Raw genomic sequence first — 19,825 nt, 5'->3', positions numbered from 1 at the left:
AGAAAGGTTGTTCCTCTCAGCTGAACTAGTGCTCTGCACTCTCCCTCTTGCTCTGGTGTAGCCTGAGCTGGCCGGGCATGGTGCTGCTGCATGGCAGCTGAAGCTTGGCACCAGCTCTGCAGAGGCAGGACTGGCACAGGGACAGCGTGGTTGTGCAGCAACTATTGCCGGCAACCTCACCCTGTGCAGGGTGGGCTTGGCGAGAAATACTCTGACTCAAATAATCCCTAGGAAGAGGCTGGATAGGATGTGAGAGTGCATGAGGGAGATGGTTGGAGGGACCTCAGAAAAGTCGTGCTGGTGCTCATGCAAATTTTCGTTGCTTTTCTGCTTTTCCACTGTCCTCTGCAGGCTTCATGATGTGCTTTTTACGAGGATTGTGTTCGCTGCAGGAATAGTGCTGAAAAACCTCTGACCAGTAACAGCGATTGCTCAGGATGGAAACTGCTGGACTGTGTGAAGCAGCATCTGAGGTCTGGTTTTGAGGTGCAGCACCACTTGTGTTGTCTGCTCTTGCAAGAAAACTAAACTAATAGTCATAGAGGAGACTGACACCAGGTTAGGAAACATAAACTAAGGAAAAGCAAAGGGTGAGCTGTGGGCGACTGCACAGCCAAGGGCATGTGCCGCTGCTGCGTTGGTGCCTGACACACATATCGTGTTCAGGGCTCCGTGTTTGCTCTTTGAGTCTTCTCCGGGCAGTAGCACGAAGCTCCGACCCCACGGACGGTGTTTAACCAGCGAACCGCCCAGCTCGGACCCTGGAATGAGACTTTAAGCCTGTTCATGAGTACTGTTCTTTTTGGGGGGCTGGGTTTTTTTGTTTTAACAAATAAACTCTTGTAATGCAGAATCCCGCCTGGCTTTCCCTATCAATGCCGTTTTTATCGGGGCAGCCCCGGTACCTGCTCGGCCCGGCCCCGCCCCGGCCTCGAACGCGGCAGCTCGCGCTCCGCAGTGCCTTTCGGCTCCGTCTTGAGCGGTGCATGCTGGGGGCTGTAGTACAGGGGCTGGCAGTCGCCAGGCCGACTCCCTGGGCGCGGGGCATGTCGGGAGTTGTGGTCTGGGGCGAGGCCGCAGGCGCGCCGGAAGGCTGGCGCGCGGGGCACGCCGGGAGCTGTAGGCGAGGCAGGCGGGGGCCATGGCGGCGGCCGCGGCCCCGGCGGGCGGCGCGGGGCGTTCGAAGGTGGCCCCGAGTGTGGACTTCGACCACAGCTGCTCGGACAGCGTCGAATACCTCACCCTCAACTTCGGGCCCTTCGAGACCGTGCACCGCTGGCGCCGCCTCCCGCCCTGCGATGAGTTCGTGGGGGCCCGGTGAGCTGGGGAGCGGACGGGATAGTGGGAGGGGGGTTCCCTGCGCCGCTGACCTGTCCGTGCCGCCCGCAGGCGCAGCAAACACACCGTGGTGGCTTACCGGGATGCGATCTACGTGTTCGGCGGGGACAACGGGTAAGGGGACCTGGGAACGGGAGAAGCAGGGCCGGGGCTGAGGGGAGATGGTTAGGGTGTGATGGGTGTGAGGGGAGATGGGTGTGAGGGGAGCAGGGCTCAGGGTCCCTGGCCGCCCCTCTCCGACCCCCGGCCCGGCTCAGCCGCCTCTTCCGTCCCTCTCCGCAGAAAGACGATGCTGAACGACCTGCTGCGCTTCGACGTGAAGGACTGCTCGTGGTGCAGGTGGGCAGCGCGGCCTCTCGCCGTCCGTGGGCGCTAGCAGGGACACACCGCATCTTCCTTCAGCACCTCGGGCCGGGTGTAAAAGTTTGTGTGTCTACCCGAGTAGCCGAGGGCAAGTGACACCTCCACCCAGTGCTGTCACAGCTGCTCCCTGCCTGCCTGCTGTGTGCTGAGTCGTTGGGGATTATTGATCCTGCCCGAAGGAAGGCTGGACAGCACAGCGAGGGACAGGACCAGGGTCACCTGTGTTCCTGGCAGCCTGTGGGAGAGCAGAGGGACAGGGTGTGCTGCACCCCTCGGGCCAGGGAAGGTGCCAAGGGGAGCTCACACCTTTCTTGGCTCCTTTGCTCTGCACTAGGCAGTCTGTCTTACCTCATCTGTGCCTCAGTTTTCAGCTCTGCCAAATAGATTTCAGCAGCAGCATGTTTGTAACCATTTATTCTATATCTCTGTTTCATGAAATCTTAGTGCAATCAAGAATCCAAAACCAGTGAAACTCTAACAGCTGAGTTAGATTTGAACCATTGTTTCCTTTCTGAGTGTGCCCAGTAGATTTGAGTGCCCAAAGCACAACCAGGGTGTTTGACTGCTGCTGTTGTAACTCGTGCAGGGCTTTCACCATGGGGACGCCGCCGGCACCAAGGTACCACCACTCCGCCGTGGTCTACGGGAGCAGCATGTTTGTGTTTGGTAAGGCAGCAGCAGGTTGCGCTGGCAGTGGTAGATGTGCTGCTGAACTGGTTTGAAAAAGTAATGAGGGGTCTTTAGGAAGTGTCAAAGATCTTGTTCAGTAGGAAATCCAGTATATTTCATGCCTGACTGTGATTTCAACTTCAGCTTGGAAATATTTTGCTGTTTTGTTTAAATACTTGAAGCTCATTACCATAGTGATTCTTCAGGAGAAGGGGTGGAGGAGAAGTCTCCTTCTGTAGAAGTCCATTAGCCAATACTTTATGCAGTCTGTAGTTTCTCCTGATGCAATGCCTGGGAGTGTGTGTGTTCCACTGTCTGGGAGTCTAATGGAATTCTTGTTGTCCAGGTGGTTATACTGGAGATATCTATTCCAATTCCAACCTGAAGAATAAAAATGACCTCTTTGAGTATAAGTTTGCAACCGGGCAGTGGACAGAGTGGAAGACTGAGGGAAGGTAAGAGCTGGTGTCATTGCCTCACGCTTCAGGGGACTGAGGGTAGCTTGGCATCATTTCACATGGCACAGTCAGACCTAGTTACCCATGCTGATGTTAGGGCTGCATGGTGATTGCTGCTCTGTTTTCCCAAAGTTTTTTGGTTCTAGAGGAGTTTTTTTTGGAAGGCCTCCATTCCAGTGTGCACTATAATGGAAATTTGTCCAAAGTCCCCTCTTCATATTTCAGGTCCATGATAGAAGAAATGGGAGCAAAGAAGTTGGGGTTTTTTCTGAACTGTTTCAAGGATAGCTTGGAATTTTTTGATCCCTCATGAACACGGGCTCCTGAGATTCAGTGTTCAAAGGAAAATCAAAATAATTAACATATTACTTCCTGAGGTTGACTCTGCACATTTCAGAATGCTATTCCTGACACTGACTGTGATCCAACTACTTAGTGTTTTCCACAAAGGTCTGGAGTGACCGGATAAAGAGGAATAGCCTCATATTGCCAGAGGGCAGGGTTAGATGGGATATTGGGAAGGAATTCCTCGCTGTGAGGGTGGGAAGGCCCAGGCACAGGTTGCTCAGAGAAGCTGTGGCTGCCGCTGGATCCCTGAAGTGTCCAAAGCCAGGCTGGATGGTGCTTGGAGCAACCTGGGGTAGTGGAAAATGTCCCTGCCCATTGCAGGTATGGCACTGGATGTGCTTTAAGCTTCCTTTCTGCCCCAAACATTTTATAGTTCTGTGTTTACCACTCCCTGTAGTGTCTTTACCCACAGTCCTGTACGTAGTTGAAGTTTCTGAAATGCTGATTCCAGTGGAGAGAGGGAAGGGAACATTTGTTACTGTGATTTTTGGAGAAGGATGAGGAATGTCCAATCCATTCTTGTGTTACTGTTGCTCACCTCTGATGAGCACATTATATTTTAGAACATAGACCATATTAGTAATTTCTCTTTCTGGTTAATTCTAGTAACTTGGGACATTTTGGAGAGTAATTCTTACTTAGTTTACACACTCACATTTTGCTTGTCGTTCCCCAGAGTTACAGTGTTCAGGCGGCACAATGACCTCAGACAAGCCAACAGATGCCTTGTGGCATCACAGGTTTGTTCAGCCTGGCTGCTTTAGTTAAAACAACAGAGATTGTGGAAGAGAAATCATAGGTTTGATCTTTCATTGTGGGCACTACATTTTGGGAACAACCCTGAATGATCACAAACGAGTATCCTGAGCTCTGTCATGGTCTCATTTCCGAGTTTCACCTGCTTAGTCCGTGGCAATATGTGTGGGATGTTCATAGCAAGAGCTGATTGCCACCTTGCACTACTAATGATGGTATGAATTTTCCCATTATTTAACTACTTTCCATAAAATGCTCTAAGAGTATTTGAGTCCTGGCAATGAATTAGTTTTGATTTTTTTCTTTATTTTTTCTTGTCTGTGTTAAGGTGATTTCTCACCATTGAAGGCAGCAGAGTACAAAACTAACATGTACCTTCAGAGGTTCAATTAGTATTTGGAAGGTGCATGGCAGAAGCAATTTTGTGTAGGGAACTTTCTTCTTCTTACATGTGCGTTTCAGCTCTTAGATCCTTCTACAGCCCCTCTGCAGCTGCAAAGATTATTGTCCATATTTTCTCCCCGGCAGGTTGCCGGTGGCCAGGTCAGCTCATGGTGCAACAGTGTACAGTGACAAGCTGTGGATCTTTGCTGGATACGATGGCAATGCACGGTATGGGGTGATATCACTCTCTCCCTGACTGTTTTTGTGAAATCCCAGCCCCTCAGTTTCCATGTCTGTAGAGACATTTCCATATCCCAAGGGATTTAAGCACTCAACCGGAGCTTTGAAAACCCAGTCTGTTGTTGAGCATTGCACTTTTGTAATTCACCAGTTCATGTTCAGATAAGTATGCGCTGAAAACCTAAAGATCTGGGTATGCAGAGTGGTGGTGGCTGTGTGATTTGACAGCCTGCTCAGTTGTAAGGATGCAAAATGATCTTTGAAATTTGGCAAATGCACATTTCTGAAAAGGTCCCTGGCACAGGCCGGCTGATGTTGCTGAAGACTTAAAGAGCAAAGTCTGGATTTGCTGTGAAGTCATCTGACAGAACTAAGAGCAACATGTCAGTTTTTTCTCAGAAATCTCTGGAAATACGTACTACTTAGGTTGAAGGGAGGTGGGATTTTTTATGGGGAAAGACTGGAAATGAGTGGTGCTGGGATGTTAGAGAGAGCCTGGTGCTTTGTCCCACAGTAGCTCCTCGCATTTGCTGTTGGTCTGTCAGGGAGGAGTCAATTCTGGACATGGCTTTTTTTTTCTGTCATGATGAACTTGACTAATTTATGTTGATGTACAATATTTGCATCGTGAGAACACACAGAAATTTTCACAGATGAGGAGCTGGGTTGCCTCCTCTTCTGAGGAGAATCTGCAGAAAAGTGTCCAGCCCCACAAAGTCTCCAGGAGAACTGCTGATAATTGGGAAAACAGATGGGATGTCTTTGTTATTTCTGGAGGAGGAATAAGATGCATGACTCTATGGGATTGTTCAGTACCAGCTTAGGGAGTCCCTCAGGGCCTTGGATAGCTGTAAGGAAGGAGGGGGTGAGAGGAGCTGTCTAATTTATGTTAAATATGTCTAATCACGTTAAAAAATGTCTTTTTATGGAACTTGAGCCTCCAGGCAGATTTGAACAAAGGAAACATCTGTAGTTACTGTGAGTAACTTGTTCTGGGAACAGCACAGTCTGGTTACCTGCTTCATCCTCCTTTGTGTATTTAAGGAAGGATTCAGCCATGTAAATGATTGTTGTGGTCAGTCTCAGTAGTTAACCAGGATGAGCAGAAGGAGCAGGCTAATAAGGGGTATTTCTGTAAAAATCCTGAAGATTAAATAGCTCAAATCCTTAAGCTCCAGGCTGAGTTGCTGTATGTAGCTGTTAACTGCAGCGTACTTGTAACTAGAAAGATGCTGAAGCAAGCTGGGGTGGGGCTGTAAAATTCAGGTATAGGACAAAAGGATTCTAATAGCTGTTTTTCTGTCAGTGGAAGTAGGAGATTCTTCCTGTGCAGAAGAAATGTTGATGATGTAGGATTTCTGTCCTTTCACCACCATTACAAAAAATGAACTGTTTCAAATCAAGCATTTTTTGTGTTATGGCACAGATTAAATGACATGTGGACAATAGGCCTGCAGGACAGAGAGCTGACATGCTGGGAAGAGGTAAGAAGCTTTAATTTCAGCTAACACATAGAATTCTCTTCTTTTGTTTTCATGCACCATTATTTAAAATTTCCCATGCTAGACTGCACTGCTCTCTCTCCAAAATGTGTTTTTGACCCACAATGAAACAAACAGTTCAAATTTGATTTGATTTGAGTATTTGGAAAACCAAGTATGTATGAAAGGGGGATTTTTTTGCTTGTGAATCTGTGAACTGAATCTGGACTTCCCATGGGGATTTTGGTGTGCGCTCTGTGGAAAGGACTGCATTCCCACTCTGACCGCTGCATTCCCACTCTGACTACTGCCACAGACTGAGAGCTTTGCTGATCAGCTGACCAAAGTCCTGATCCTTACAGTATCAGGAGCTATAAAAATGTGGCCTCCCAACCTTTTTATCCAGGGAAAACCTGTCTGTGCAGAGATGTAAGCACAGCAGGAGTTGATCACCTGTGACCAGCTTTACAGGGCCCATGCTATGTGCTTGCTCCGGCTGCCCCTGTGTTACATGGTCCTGCAGTGTTCTCAGCATGTGGAGTTTTGCACTGTAACAATGCATTTCTGATTTTGAACTTAATTACCTTTCAGATTGAACAAAGTGGTGAAATTCCTCCTTCCTGCTGTAATTTTCCCGTGGCAGTTTGCAAAGACAAGATGTTTGTTTTCTCGGGCCAGAGCGGAGCAAAGATTACCAATAATCTCTTCCAGTTTGAATTCAAGGAAAAGATGTAAGTGTAGGCAGTTAAGTTGTGCAAAATCCACATAATCCTTGACTGCTTGAGTTGAGAAATATAATACTTAAGGGTGTTGAGGAAGAATGCTGCATCTCCTGGTGAAAAAGGATAGAGTTGGAAAAATTTTTAAAATTGTAAAAGAACAGCTTGTTTCCTGTCGCAGCTGGACACGGATCCCCACGGAGCACCTGCTGCGAGGATCGCCACCCCCTCCCCAGCGGCGCTATGGGCACACCATGGTGGCCTTCGACAGGCACCTCTACGTCTTTGGGGGAGCTGCAGACAACACGCTGCCCAACGAGCTCCACTGCTACGACGTGGACTCCCAGACCTGGGAGGTCATCCAGCCCAGCCCAGACAGTGAGGTAAAACCTTCAGTTTATACTTTTGCCTTTTGTGCTCCATCTTTCTTGACTCATTTTTGCCGTGGACACGTTTTGACAAGAACATTGACTTTTAGCTAAATAGTAACAGCTCCTTCCCAATGATGGCTAATCAGCTCAAGTACTGTGGGCGGCAGTCCTTAAAAATTAGTCAGTGTTGACACATCTAAATCTTTGCTTAGCACTTCTTAAAGAAATACCATGAAACACTCTGATACGAGTTACAAGTCTATCATCAGTTCAGTCAAAAGCTGAACAATGAATTCAGTGTGTACCAGTGGTTCTTTGGTTGGTTGTGTGATGCTCTTGAAGCAGAATTCAAAACTAGACAAGGTTTGATTTGTCACTGTAATGCACATGTGTGTAAAATCTTACGATTTTGAGTATGCATAGAGGTGTGGCTGGAAAGTAGTAATATAGAGGCTCAGAAAGGGCTATTTTAACATAATTGCACTGATAAGAGATATAAATTTCAAAATGTCTGGTTTTTACATGGACATCAAAAGGCTGTAGACCACCAAGGGCCGAGAAAACACCCCAAATGAGACAATATTTTTTAAAAAGTGATAAACATATTAATTTGTTTCTTTTGCTACTCGCTACTCATTGCAAGGCAGTGGTGGTGTGATAAAATGTCAGTTTTTTCTCATGACACACTCACACATCCTGTCTGGGATCAACTGGTATTCCAGGTGGAAGTGCTGAGGGCTCTCCTGGTTTCAGTGCACATTTCAGGTCACGTTTCACTAAGCGAGGATGATTTCATCCCCGAATGCACAAGCAGTTGTTCCCTGGAGCCCATACCAATGTGTGTGGTTCCTGGCTTTGGAACAGCAGCACTCACTGTGTTTGTTAATGTGAATGGATTTTACCTTAAGCCACGTTAAGGTGGCTTGTGCAGCTGATGTCGCAGTAGGTTTAGGGTGTGAGCTGCTCTGTGCACAGAACTGCACAGCCTGAGGTTACACATCAGAGAGCTGAGTGTTGCAAGAATTGGGATCAGGTGCAGAGTTACTGATTTAGCCAGCACAGGTGTGACAGGGCTCACCCCCTAAGTGCTGTGCTGTTGTGTTTGCAGAGACACATCACAGCGTTAGATGAGCAGGAGAGTCCCAGCACACACTGCTCATAATTAACCATGCACATGGGCCTTGTTGGGAGCTGTTATTTGACCAAAGTATTTCACACTAGCCTATTTAATGCTTTACAAAGCTGATTTATTGTCTTACGAAATTAATAAAGCTGCTTCTTCAACTTTCTAAAGCCACAGTTGCCTTCAGAACTGTAGATCCTCTTCTGTTCCTGCCAGTATTACCATTTGATGCGTGAGGCTTCAGCAGGCATTGGTTCTTTGGGACATGATTGCTTATTGCTTCCAGGAGTAGAACTGCTCCTGGCAGCATTATTCCCTAAGTTATCCCCTGCTAAATTTCACTTCGGGTTTCTTCATCTATCTGTAACCCCAGACAGAGGTCTGTTAATTGCTTGCATTGTATTTTGTATTTGTTTCTTTCTCTGGTACAGCTTCTAGAGACTGATTTGGTAGAAATGGGAGGTGAAACTGAAGTGCTGTTCAAACATGTGGTAGGAATTTTTCCTAAAAGACTGATTACTGCAAAACCTGAAAAACTTTTGATGTTTTAAGTAAGTTTTAAATTATTTTGTGTCTTCTGGAGTCATGACTGGCTAATTTCACAGAATCATTTTCCTAAAGTTTCTATGAGCTTTTGGCAAAGACTTCTAAAGGTAACAATGAATCTCTAATACCATCCTGTTCCTTGGACAGTCTGAACTTGGATTTTCCTTTCTTATCCATCTTTGTGAACAAAATTTTTCATGTTACTTTGAAACAAAATAGAAGTCGGTAAGTGGAGTGCTGTCTCAGTGTCAGCGTTGTACTTGGGGACTCAGCCTGGTTCATGCAAAGTTCCATTTATTGAACAGAAACATCATGGTTTTATACTGTGACAAAGTATAACTTTAGCCGTTACAAGAACTTGGTCTTAATGTCAGAGATGATAGCCTTCATCATTCCCAACCACCCCTGCTAATCAACTATCACACAGTTTTGCCTCAATCAGTCTCCTGCCCCTGCCAGGGGTGGTTTAGCTTAACTTCCCATAAACTGTCTCCCATTAACTGATATCTAAAAATCTCGATACTTGCAACCTTCTGTCAGCTTCCACCCAAACTCCCACATCTCAGTACTTGAGGGTTTTTGCTGTGTGTGAAGTGATAGTGACCTCTGTTATTGTGCAGCAGAATGACCTACCTTGACTTTTAGAGTTGTTTTTGTTTTCTTTCCAATTGATGGATTGTAGAGTTTACATTCTGCTTGGACTGTATTATGTGATACAATCTTAGAAATGCTGCATTACAACTTCACTAAACTGCACTATAGCAGGGTTACTTTCTTACTTATGGTCATGTGATGCATATCCTTAATTCTTTCTTCTTTTGGACGTTTAGCATGAAATGGGAAAAGCCTCTGGAGTCCAAAATAAGAAGGTTTGGTGCTGACTGAGCTATTAATTCAGTGGTGATTTTTACAGTGCTTTGCAAAAGAGATTACGGAAGAGATTTCTTATGCTGAAGGAGAGTGATTACTGCCATTCCAGTCCTGTTCTCTGAACTTAGCTAGCCCTGAGGAGCTTTTCAGGGTGACCAGGGAGTGATGTGGACTTTTCAGACCTATTCATGCCAGCAGCAGGAATAGGCTGTCAGGTGGAAGCTGCGTATCCTCTGTTACCCAGTTATGGGCAGCATGAAAGGTGACAAGTCACACAAGGCTGAAGAATCTTGAGGCAGTTACCTGGGAAAGGTGGCACAATTTGGGCATTAATCACAGCAAAATGGGGTGAGTTTCAGGAAGGTCCTAGAGGCACTTCTTGAGCAGACAGCAGTCATGTGTCAGGTGCTGCAGGTGCCCTGAGACAGTCTGGCATTTTTTACCTGTTCCCAGGTAGAGCAAAGCTGGGAACAGGTCTGGCAAGGACCTGTTTTAGTTCTTTGCCCAGGGTACACAGAATTCTTGGTAGTGCCTCGCTGTAGGATAGAGGATGGGAAATGGCTTAATGAGTAGAAGGGAGCAAACTGAGATGGAGCAGGTCAGTACTTCAAAAATAAACCAGGAGCTGCCATTTTATATCTTAGGATGTCTCCAAAAGGCATAGCAAGACATCCTTGCTTAAGGTACACAATTGCAGTCTGTAGCTCCTCAGACCTATGTATAATACATGTACATATATATTGTACAGAGCACACAGCTATTCCCCATCTTCACTGTTAGATGATCTTCACAACTGGGGGTTCTACTTTTCTAAGGCAGCCACAGGAATGTCTTGTCTGAGTCCTTGCCTCCCTGCATAACACTGCCAAATCTTCCTGGGGTGATGGATTTTCTTTATACAGAGCTACTGGAGGATTTCAAAAACAAGAAATAAAATTTTTGTTTGCCTCGAGTTTTTCTATTGAATTCAAAATATCCTTTACCTTCTGAAGCAGTTTGGAGCAGCATAAGAAATCCACAGGCAGTAAGAGGAAACCTGCCCCATGTTGCACAGTTGACAGATACACATGAGCATGCGGCAGTCATGGCTTGTGCTGCAGAGAGGAGTGTTCTGCACGGAATGACAGGAGCTGCAGGTCTGACAGGGAGCACAGCCAGTTGTGGACACAGACCCACAGAATCCAAGGTGATATTTGGAGCAGCCACTGCCTCATAGAGGCAGGGTGTTATGTCAGGAGAAAGAAAATTCTCCTTACAGCTCCCATCATCTCTGTGGCTACAGAGACCGGCGAGTCATCCATCTCCCTTCGAGTTATGAGGAAAATCTCTAAAACTTCTGGGAAACATTTCAGTCTCACAATTAGGCCTTTCAAAGTCAAGAGCAATAAAAATTTCTAATTTTCAGAGCTCCTAATTTTTCTTTTAATAAGCCAAAAGGGAGGTTAATGTGCTGGTAACCTTCTTGGGCTTACTTGGAGGCTCAGTTTTGGAGGTTTTCAGATGGATTACAGTGACGTGGTTTGTGGGCAGCTGAGGAAGATTAAACGGATTTAGTCATCCTGTGGATGAGTCTGTCCCACTCTCCCTGTGCAGAGATCAGTTACACCCCTGGAGGTATCTTCAGGCAAGAGAAACGTTACTGTGTACACAATGCCCTGAATTCCTGCAGTGAGCCCCCTAACAAGAGCTGCTTCACAGGTCAGCAGGGTAGTTGTCAAGGTATCGTGTTCTGCTGGGAGAGATAAAACTGATCATTTCACAATCCAAAGTGAAGACTGATACTTTTGATGTTTATAAATAATATGTAGTGTTCATGCTTGCATCCTTTCTAAAAAAACTTTTTTAAAAATGTAGGCACTTCATACCAGTGCCCTTTGCAGGTCTGTGCTCAGTGAGCTAGAGAGAGACATCTTGAAAATGTTTGTATTTATAAGAATCTGGGTATCGGAGTAACTGTAGCTAACACTGTTGCACAGCTCCATTTCTGACTGTCAGTTCTATGTTCATATCCTTTCTGAGGGGTGTTTATTACATCCTTTTACAGTATTCTCCCAGAGAAAGCAAAATGCAAATTGTGTGGATGATAGGCAGAAGGAATATTTCTGTAACTCACTCACTAGTAAGGAATTGGAATGACACAGATTTAACATGGCCCACACTGAAGTGGTATAAAATTGAGTAATGGAAAGATTTGAAATATGCTTTTTGAATGAGGAGCAGTTACTCTGTATAGACTTTTGTCAACAACCTGGAAAGACAACAGAAAATCACAGTTTACCCCAAATATTTACTAATTGTCCAGAGTTTTGCCAGTTGCTGATTACAACAGCAGTCCACTCAGGGATTTAGATTTCTTCTTAAGGTGGGCACAAATGGTCAGTGTTTCAGTTTGGCTGTAGCATACATTTATGACCAGGGTGTGTGGTCTGGGCTTCATGGTTTCCCTTACAGCATCCCTGGAAACAATGACTTAAATTCCCAATTCTCATGGGGAGCTGAGAGAGTTCCTGGTGGTGTGAAATGGCTGGAAATGCTGTGATACTCTGGTTTCTAGAAGCTGACACACTGTATTGTCATTAAGTAACATAAATACATGATCCTTGTGTTTATTAGATAGATCTTCCAGTATAACATCTCCCCATGTTGTTTTCACAAATCAAGGAGGCTGTTCAGAGAAGAATGGTTGAAGATAAGAAGCCCCATGACCAGCTGTGAAGTCTCTTCTAGGTGTAGGAAGTTAAATCTTCCCTGGCTTACCTGGGGAACAGAGGGTTTTTAATCTATTAGTGAAAGATAAAACAAGATCCCGTCTCTTCAAGTTGAAACTGGAAATATCCAGACTGAAAAAGAAAAGCAAGCAAATGTTTACAAATTGTAAAGAACGAGGGTAATTATTTATTGGAACATTTTAGCAGAGTGTTTTTTGTAAAGTCTTCATTACATTTAAACCAGGATTTGTTCTTTTCTAAAAAGAAAGTTTTCGTCAAAGAAAGTCTCAATTTCAGTACCTCTTCACTGAAGTCTGGTAGGTTGGTTTGTTCAGGAAGTCAAATTAAGATCCCATAAGTGCTGTTATGGTTATTGGATTTTTGAATGCCGAAAGAGAAGCAAATGGTTGGTTACTGGATTTCTGTCAGCTGTTGTCAGATTTCAATATATGATCTTTTGTGACACATTCATTGGATTTGGCTGAGTTTGGTTTGCTCTTCAAACTGCCTCATCCTCTCTGATGAATTATACATTAACATTGCTCTTTAAATTTGCGACTGCTTTATACTAAAACAATTTTAAAGGAAATAACATTTGCTATTATTACAGCTGTAAATAAATTACAGACAGCCTCATACCCTGACCTCTGCAGTTCTACCAGCACGTGTTTGGATGTCATTGTTAATGAATTAACCTTCCTGTTTCCATTCTGTGTTCTCCACTGAATGCCAGGTGAAAAAATCCCGTCCTCACTGTAGAGCACAATTGCAAACAATGTCTCTGTTAAGTGTTCCCTGTCAGTTACCATAACCAGAGCTGATACTGCAACAAGCTCTTGTTATTATGACTTTGCTTCTGCATGTGGTGATTTAACCCAGAAACCCTCCATGTGCTGAGCAGATCCCTCAGCATGGGCAGCAGGGGAGGGGGAGATTCTGCCCCACTCAGGTGAGACCCCTCCTGCAGAGCTGCCTCCAGCCCTGGGGTTCCAGCACAGGAAGGATGTGGAGCTGCTGGAGAGAGTCCAGAGGAGGCCACGGAGATGCTCCAATGGCTGGAGCCCCTCTGCTCTAGAGCCAGGCTGGGAGAGCTGGGGATGTCCAGCCTGGAGAAGAGGAGGCTCCAGGCAGACCTTAGAGACCCTTCCAGTGCCTAAAGGAGCTCCAAGAGAGCTGGAGAGGGACTGAGAAAAGGATCTGGAGTGACAGGACAAGGTGAAAAGGCTTCCCACTTCCAGAGGGCAGGGTTAGATAGGATGTTGGGAAGGAATTGTTCCCTGGGAGGATGGGGAGGCCCTGGCACAGGGTGCCCTGAGGAGCTGTGGCTGCCTCTGGATCCCTGGAAGTGTCCAAGGCCAGGCTGGACAGGCCTTGGAGCAGCCTGGGATAGTGGAAGATGTCCCTGCCCATGGCAGACGTTGGAAAAACGTGAGCTCTAAGGTCCCTTCCCATCCAAACCATCTGGTGATTCTGTGATTTATGCTGAGCTGTAGGTTTCTGCATCATGGTCTTCAGCTTTCCATCCTCTGCCCCAGTCCATGACAGACCCTTTCTGTATTAACAGCTCCATGTGAGGAAGTGGTGCTTACAGAGGTGATCCTCTGCTTTGCACTGTTTTTAAGCTGCACTAGATCCATTTATGGTGACAGTGTAGTAATGGCAATCCCAATAAATACATTACAGATGAAATATTTCTGGCTTTCTAACATTAGTGTGGTGTTGAAGATTTCATGAGATGTTTTTAGAAGTCTCTTCTAGTGGAAGTCTGTAAGAACAGGCTGAATTTTGTTCTCCTGGGAACAAAATAGGTATTGTTGTCCCTGTCTGGGGTAAAGGAATGGACATAACCTTTGAAGAGGTCCTGTGTGTCTGTATTAGAGCTTTTATTCCCTGTTTTCTTGTCTACCATCAGAGAGGAAAAGTAAAATCTAAGTTTCCATCTTAGATGTAAATTAAATTTCCATCCTAACAAGAGCCAGCTGACCTCCCAGCCCTGAAATGTGTTAAAGAACAGGAAGAAGTCTTAGAATCACAAAAGCAGGTGGGTTGGAATGACTTCCAGAGGTTTTGGATCCAGCCACGTGCTCAGAGCAAGTCTGGTTGGGGCAGGCTGCTCAGGGCATTGTCCATTCCATTCCATTCCATTCCATTCCATTCCATTCCATTCCATTCCTCTATATCTCTAGGATTAGAGATCCAGCAGCTTCTCCTGGCTTCCATCTAGTGTTTGTCCATTATCGTGAGCAAAGACATTTTTCTGTCACCCTAGGAAAGAATTTCCCATGCTGGCTTGAGTCTGTTGGCTCCTCTATTCCCACTGGGCACCTCTCTGAAGAGCAACTCTGACTTCCCTGCACACCTGGAGGAAGGTGCCTCCTGTCCTGTCCTGTCCTGTCCTGCCTTCCCCTCCCCTGCCCTCCCCTCCCCTGCCCTCCCCTCCCCTCCCTTCCCCTCCCCTCCCTGTATTTACTCTTAGTTACCTGCAGCAATAAACTGGATGAGTCCATTGCCATAATCTGAAAGGAAGGACAGCCTATGGAAAGGCTCAGTAAAATCCTTCAGCATTTGCCTGCTTCTCTTCATTTGCAGAGCTGCATATCTTGAAGTTCACTCTAACATGTGTCTGTTCCAATTTTGTCTGAAAGCAGAGATTGTCTGCACCCAGCGTGGGAAAACATTTTAAATCCATAAACCTCCTTGAACTTAAAGACTATCCAAAGCTCTGTCTGTCCATCTGTTTGAGTTTGATGCTGTTGCCTGGTATAACAATGTGGAAACATCTCGGGTATCAACAGCTCCCAGTAGTGACAGCTCATTTGGACTCGTGGCTTATGGTTTTCTTCCAGTTTAAGAAAAAAATAGGTGGTTTATGTTGGTTCACCAGGTTGGTTTGTTGATGGCTTTAGGTTTTTTAATTTCGATTTGGCTTTGAGCTTTGAATGGTACTGAAGGACAGGGAGTCTCATTGACGTTCCTGAATTGTGAAAGAAATCTGAGCCTATCGTTACTGTCTTTTGAGTTCGGTGCAACAATTGCTGTCCATAATACCTGCTCATTCACAGCTGAGTGTGAGGAAAATTAACATTTACACAGTTATTCATCTATTCTGGAAATATAAGAAGGGTTCTGAGGAGCTGAGTGAGAAAGGAGAACCTTGAAACAATTGCAGAGGATTTGATTTTAGCAATGTCCTAGTATTGCCCATAATGTTGAAATTTCTATCACAAAAGCACTGAAACATTAAAATGTTTTGAAAAAGGAGTCAGAGAGAGAAGATAAGCACTGCAACAGCACAAGTTAGTCACAGCCTGCAATAACAGTGTAGCTAATGCATTCCTCACAGCCAAGAGAGTGAATCTCACTACAAGGAAGTTACATTTTTGTCCCTGACCCAGTTCTGCTGGCGGTACAGAGGAGCTGGGCTCTGTGTGTGCTGCCAACCCACCAGCTGAGAAAGGGCTTTACTTCATCCTCTTCCAGTGTATCAGTCAGCTTTGACATAAAGCACAGGTTGTCACTTTGGGGTGATCCATCTGCCCTGTTTTTTCATCAAGACAAAATGTGGGAAGGCTGTCTCAGACTTGGGAATAGCTGATGGATATTTCCTCTTCACCATCTTAGCTTGTAATCTGTGTTTTGCCTGCTTGCAGTGAGCAAACCCCTCAGCTTCTCATCCTCATCCCTGGAAGAGTCCAAGGTCAGGCTGGATGGGGCTTGGAGCAACCTGATCTAGTGGAAGGTGCTCCTGCCCATGGCAGAGGGTGTAACAGCATGATCTTTAAGGTTCATCCAAACCTGAACCAGTCTCAGATTCTGTGATTTTTGAAGAGCCATTGGGACAAAGAGGGCAGACAAAAAGCAATTAGTGTGAAAGATTTCATTGCTGTGTGCCTCTGTCATTGCACAAACCATGACAAAACTATGCAACTAATTTGTTAAATGGTTAATTCACAGTGATGGGCTCTAAAGACCACGGAGCTTTCTCTGGACTGACCCTGAATGTTCTGGATTAACAGGGACGATCTTCTGGAGCTTCGGCTGCAGGGGACTCCTGCTCTATGTCCAGTATGTCGTGACTCCCATCTATACTTTTACACATTTTGGTTTTTAAACCTTATAACCAGGTGTCCTCAGCAGTGGCTGAGAGAGTATCTCCCCCAGAGGAAGCTCCCTCTGTGCCCTTGGGAGAACAGAGTTTAAAAAAATCTTGGGGTGTATTTGGTTTAGATTTCATCATAACAACAGTTAAACACGAACCTACAGCAGACTCAGAGGTAAATAAACACTTGGAAGTGAAAAAGACTTCAAAAATGGAAATTAAACTTATTATAGGAGAGAGAGAGAGAGAAATTCCACCTTCATATATGCCATGTCTTCTCTGCTCCTCTCTTTTTCCCCTTGCAATATATCATGAGCTATTTAACTTAAATTGTAATCCAAGAACCATTTAAGCCTTGGCTCTGCATGTGCAAGTTCTAAATTGCATAGAACAGACTAGTATTGACCCCTGAGTGGAAATGATTCATTTTACTTTTTTAACTATTCAATTTTACTTTACATTGCTTCAACTTAATTTATTAAGGACTTCAAGCAAAGATGAATGTGTTCCTGGTGAGGTCAAAATTTAAATCAATAAGTTTATGTAGGGGTTTGCACATGTATTACTGAGTTTATTTTAAAGTATATGTGCTCCGGGCCAGAGCTGATGCTTCAGACTGTAATCTCACCTATTTGGATAATTGCTAGGTGCTGTGGCACAGGGAGAGGCAACTCTAATGCACAGCTTTGGGAGTCAAATCAGAATCCTGATGAGTAGCACAGGACAAACTCCATTTGTGCTGTCTAGACAGACTATGGTGTGAGTCTGAGCACAAGAAATGAGAGGGGAAAAAGGCTTGTGAAATATTTTTATTTTGAAAATGATGGCTTGAGTCATGCCAGAAGTGTGGAAGGGTGTACTGAAAGGGAAGCAAAGGTGACTGATGAGATCTGCTTTTGAAAGCAAAGATTCCAGCTTGTAAAGATCCTCAGATGCAAATCTCATTAACCTTAAATAGAGAAACCACTCCAACAGATGAAACAGGGTGATGTAGCTCAGAGAGGGGTGCCAGCCCCCATCATTGGAGGTGTCAGGATTGAATCCAGAATTTCTCTTGTCAGGCACTGTTAATAAAATAAGGAGATCACATTGATGGAGAGATAAGTACAGGATCTAGAGCTGACAAATACATTCAGATTGGCAGTGCCTTTTAGTCTGTGATTTTTAGCATCCCTGTATGCACTGGGAATGAGAAACACAAATCCCTTTGGATTCACACAGGACCATCTGGAGTTGTGCCAGCAGATGAAATTAGAATCATAGAATTACAGAACCATTAGGGCTGGAAAAGACCTTCAAGAGCATCAAGTCCAACCATCCATCCAGCACTGCCACATTCACCACTAACCTGTAGCCTCAAGTACCATGCACCTTTTGAACACTTCCAGGGATGGTGGCTCTGTCACTGCCTGAGCAGCTTGTGCCAATGCTTACAACCCTCTTTATGAGATTATGTTTCCTAATATCAAACCTAGACCTCCTCTGCTGCAGTTTGAGGCCATTTCCTCTCATCCTTTCTGACCATCCTGGCTAGTAAAGTAAGTGCTGTTTTGTAGATGTTTCTTATAAACTCTACCTGGGCTGAGTGTATTCAGCAGCTGGATTTGGCAGCTTGGGAGGTCTTCCAGTGAAAACTTCAACTTTCAGCAGGTTCTGGGTGCCTGGTGCTGGTGGATGAGGAGCGTGGGGACCCGCATGTCTCTTCAACTGTTTGTGCTCCTGATGTTTATTAACGTTCTTTTCCCCCTGAATATTTTCTTGAGGACCCAGCTCTCCTTGCTTGCACTGGAACAAAGTTCCTGTGGCCAAATCCTCAGTCCTGGGAGAGCCAAGCACTGTTCCCCATGCGGATGGCACCAGAATGTCACCCCTTGCAGCATTGTCATCTCCATGTGGGGGGTTGTGCTGGCCTGAATTCTGCTGTTCTGATTCAGTAAAACAAACACCCTGAAACTTTCAGCTGCACAATGTTTTGATGAACTGGACATAGCCTTCTTTGTTCCATGCTGTCATTCCATGTTTTACATTTCTCTCTTTAAACATGTGGTCTGTGTATTTAGAAAGTAAAGTTGTTTGATTGCTTAAGTTATTAATAAGTGCAGAGCTCTGGTTCCTTGGCCAGTACCAACCATTACAAATGAAAAATCATCGTTACAGCATTCCATAGAGATTGTTGGAGTTGAATATGATGTGACTGGAAAGTACATCTTACTTGGTTAAATATTCAGGTGGTTCATGTTTGCTTTCTGGCACCAGTTGTTTCAAAGCTGTAATGCTTTTTAATTGAAAAGAAAGTGATTGTTAAATTCAATGGCAGCTTTTAAAAACTAAATAGTAGAGAATTTTGAGAATTATTTTAATTAAAAGCAAAGCTAAAGTATTATTTATTAAAAAAAAAAAGGTGGAAAATTACCTGAATAAGTCTAAAGCAGGTGAGCTGCATTTAAGCTCTGCTAGAATTGTTCTTTTTGTTTGGTTTTGGTTGCAGTTAGTTGTGAGAAAGATGTTATAGTACAGCTAATACCAGCCTGCCTAGCTATGTGGGAATGAGTCTTGGCAAGCAAACTTCATACTTTGGGATGAGGTTGGAGCGCCAGTTGATGAAGGTGACAGATGTATTTTTAACCCATTATAATATGGTTGATTATTTCAATCAGTACATCTTATTTAGTTAATGAGATCAGTGCTAAGAATGAGCAGAGGCCATAGAAAGTAGATTATATTTGACAGTAATCTCATCCTCCTTTGGAGAGGTATGGAACAGGGTCCAGGCAGAAATGTTCTAACAGATCAGTGTTATTCCATAACCTATCACAGTGTTTATTAGAACCAACTGAAGTTTCCTTGATAAAGTATCCATGAAACATGCTGGATACAGAAGGCATCTTGTATAGCCAGAGGAATCCAGAGGGTTTGTTAAGCTGGCACAGGCAAATGTGCCTTTTAAGGTGAGCAAATCTGTGGTTTGTACATCTGAGAAAAACACCCAGGTCCTAATTACTGACTGGAGGATTGTCTCCTTAAAAGCCGTAGTTTGAGGAAAAGAACAAGTCATGGAAAGTGTGGTGAGTAACAGGCTAAATGAGGCTGTTGTGTGATGCTGTGGTGAGAGGGTGAGTTGGTGGGAATGGGAACTGCCAGTCAGCATGGTTTCCTGGAAAATCTGCCTCTCCAGATAAACATAATCTTGTTTCATGTCTGAGTTTACTTGAGTGGTGTCTGTAAATAAGTTCAAGAAGCAAAGATTTCTTATACCAGCAGGCTTTTTATTTTGTAGGCAAAGATTTAATGAGATTTACTGCCTGGAAGACAAAACAAGCCTGATCAAACTAGGGGGAAATAAAGAAGTTTC

The 19,825-nt window shown here is 44.8% G+C and overlaps 1 protein-coding gene across 1 annotated transcript in view; it reads left to right on the top strand.

The window, feature by feature from the left end:
• The first annotated feature begins 1,098 nt into the window (after positions 1-1,098).
• LZTR1 (leucine zipper like post translational regulator 1) overlaps positions 1,099-19,825 on the top strand; it is a 34,285-nt gene continuing 15,558 nt past the window's right edge. Inside the window, exons 1-9 of the mRNA XM_085083118.1 lie at positions 1,099-1,317; positions 1,390-1,452; positions 1,621-1,677; positions 2,288-2,367; positions 2,717-2,825; positions 4,461-4,544; positions 5,983-6,040; positions 6,629-6,768; positions 6,938-7,139. Coding sequence (XP_084939244.1) covers positions 1,142-1,317; positions 1,390-1,452; positions 1,621-1,677; positions 2,288-2,367; positions 2,717-2,825; positions 4,461-4,544; positions 5,983-6,040; positions 6,629-6,768; positions 6,938-7,139 — 969 coding nt within the window. The 5' untranslated portion in view covers positions 1,099-1,141. The remainder of the gene's footprint in view (positions 1,318-1,389; positions 1,453-1,620; positions 1,678-2,287; positions 2,368-2,716; positions 2,826-4,460; positions 4,545-5,982; positions 6,041-6,628; positions 6,769-6,937; positions 7,140-19,825) is intronic.

This window comes from Lichenostomus cassidix, chromosome 26 (assembly GCF_008360975.1).
Source record: "Lichenostomus cassidix isolate B80296 chromosome 26, HeHo_3.0, whole genome shotgun sequence".
Taxonomy (NCBI): domain Eukaryota; kingdom Metazoa; phylum Chordata; class Aves; order Passeriformes; family Meliphagidae; genus Lichenostomus; species Lichenostomus cassidix.
Note: the sequence above shows the minus strand (reverse complement) of the source record. Positions and strands in the feature narration are given on the sequence as shown.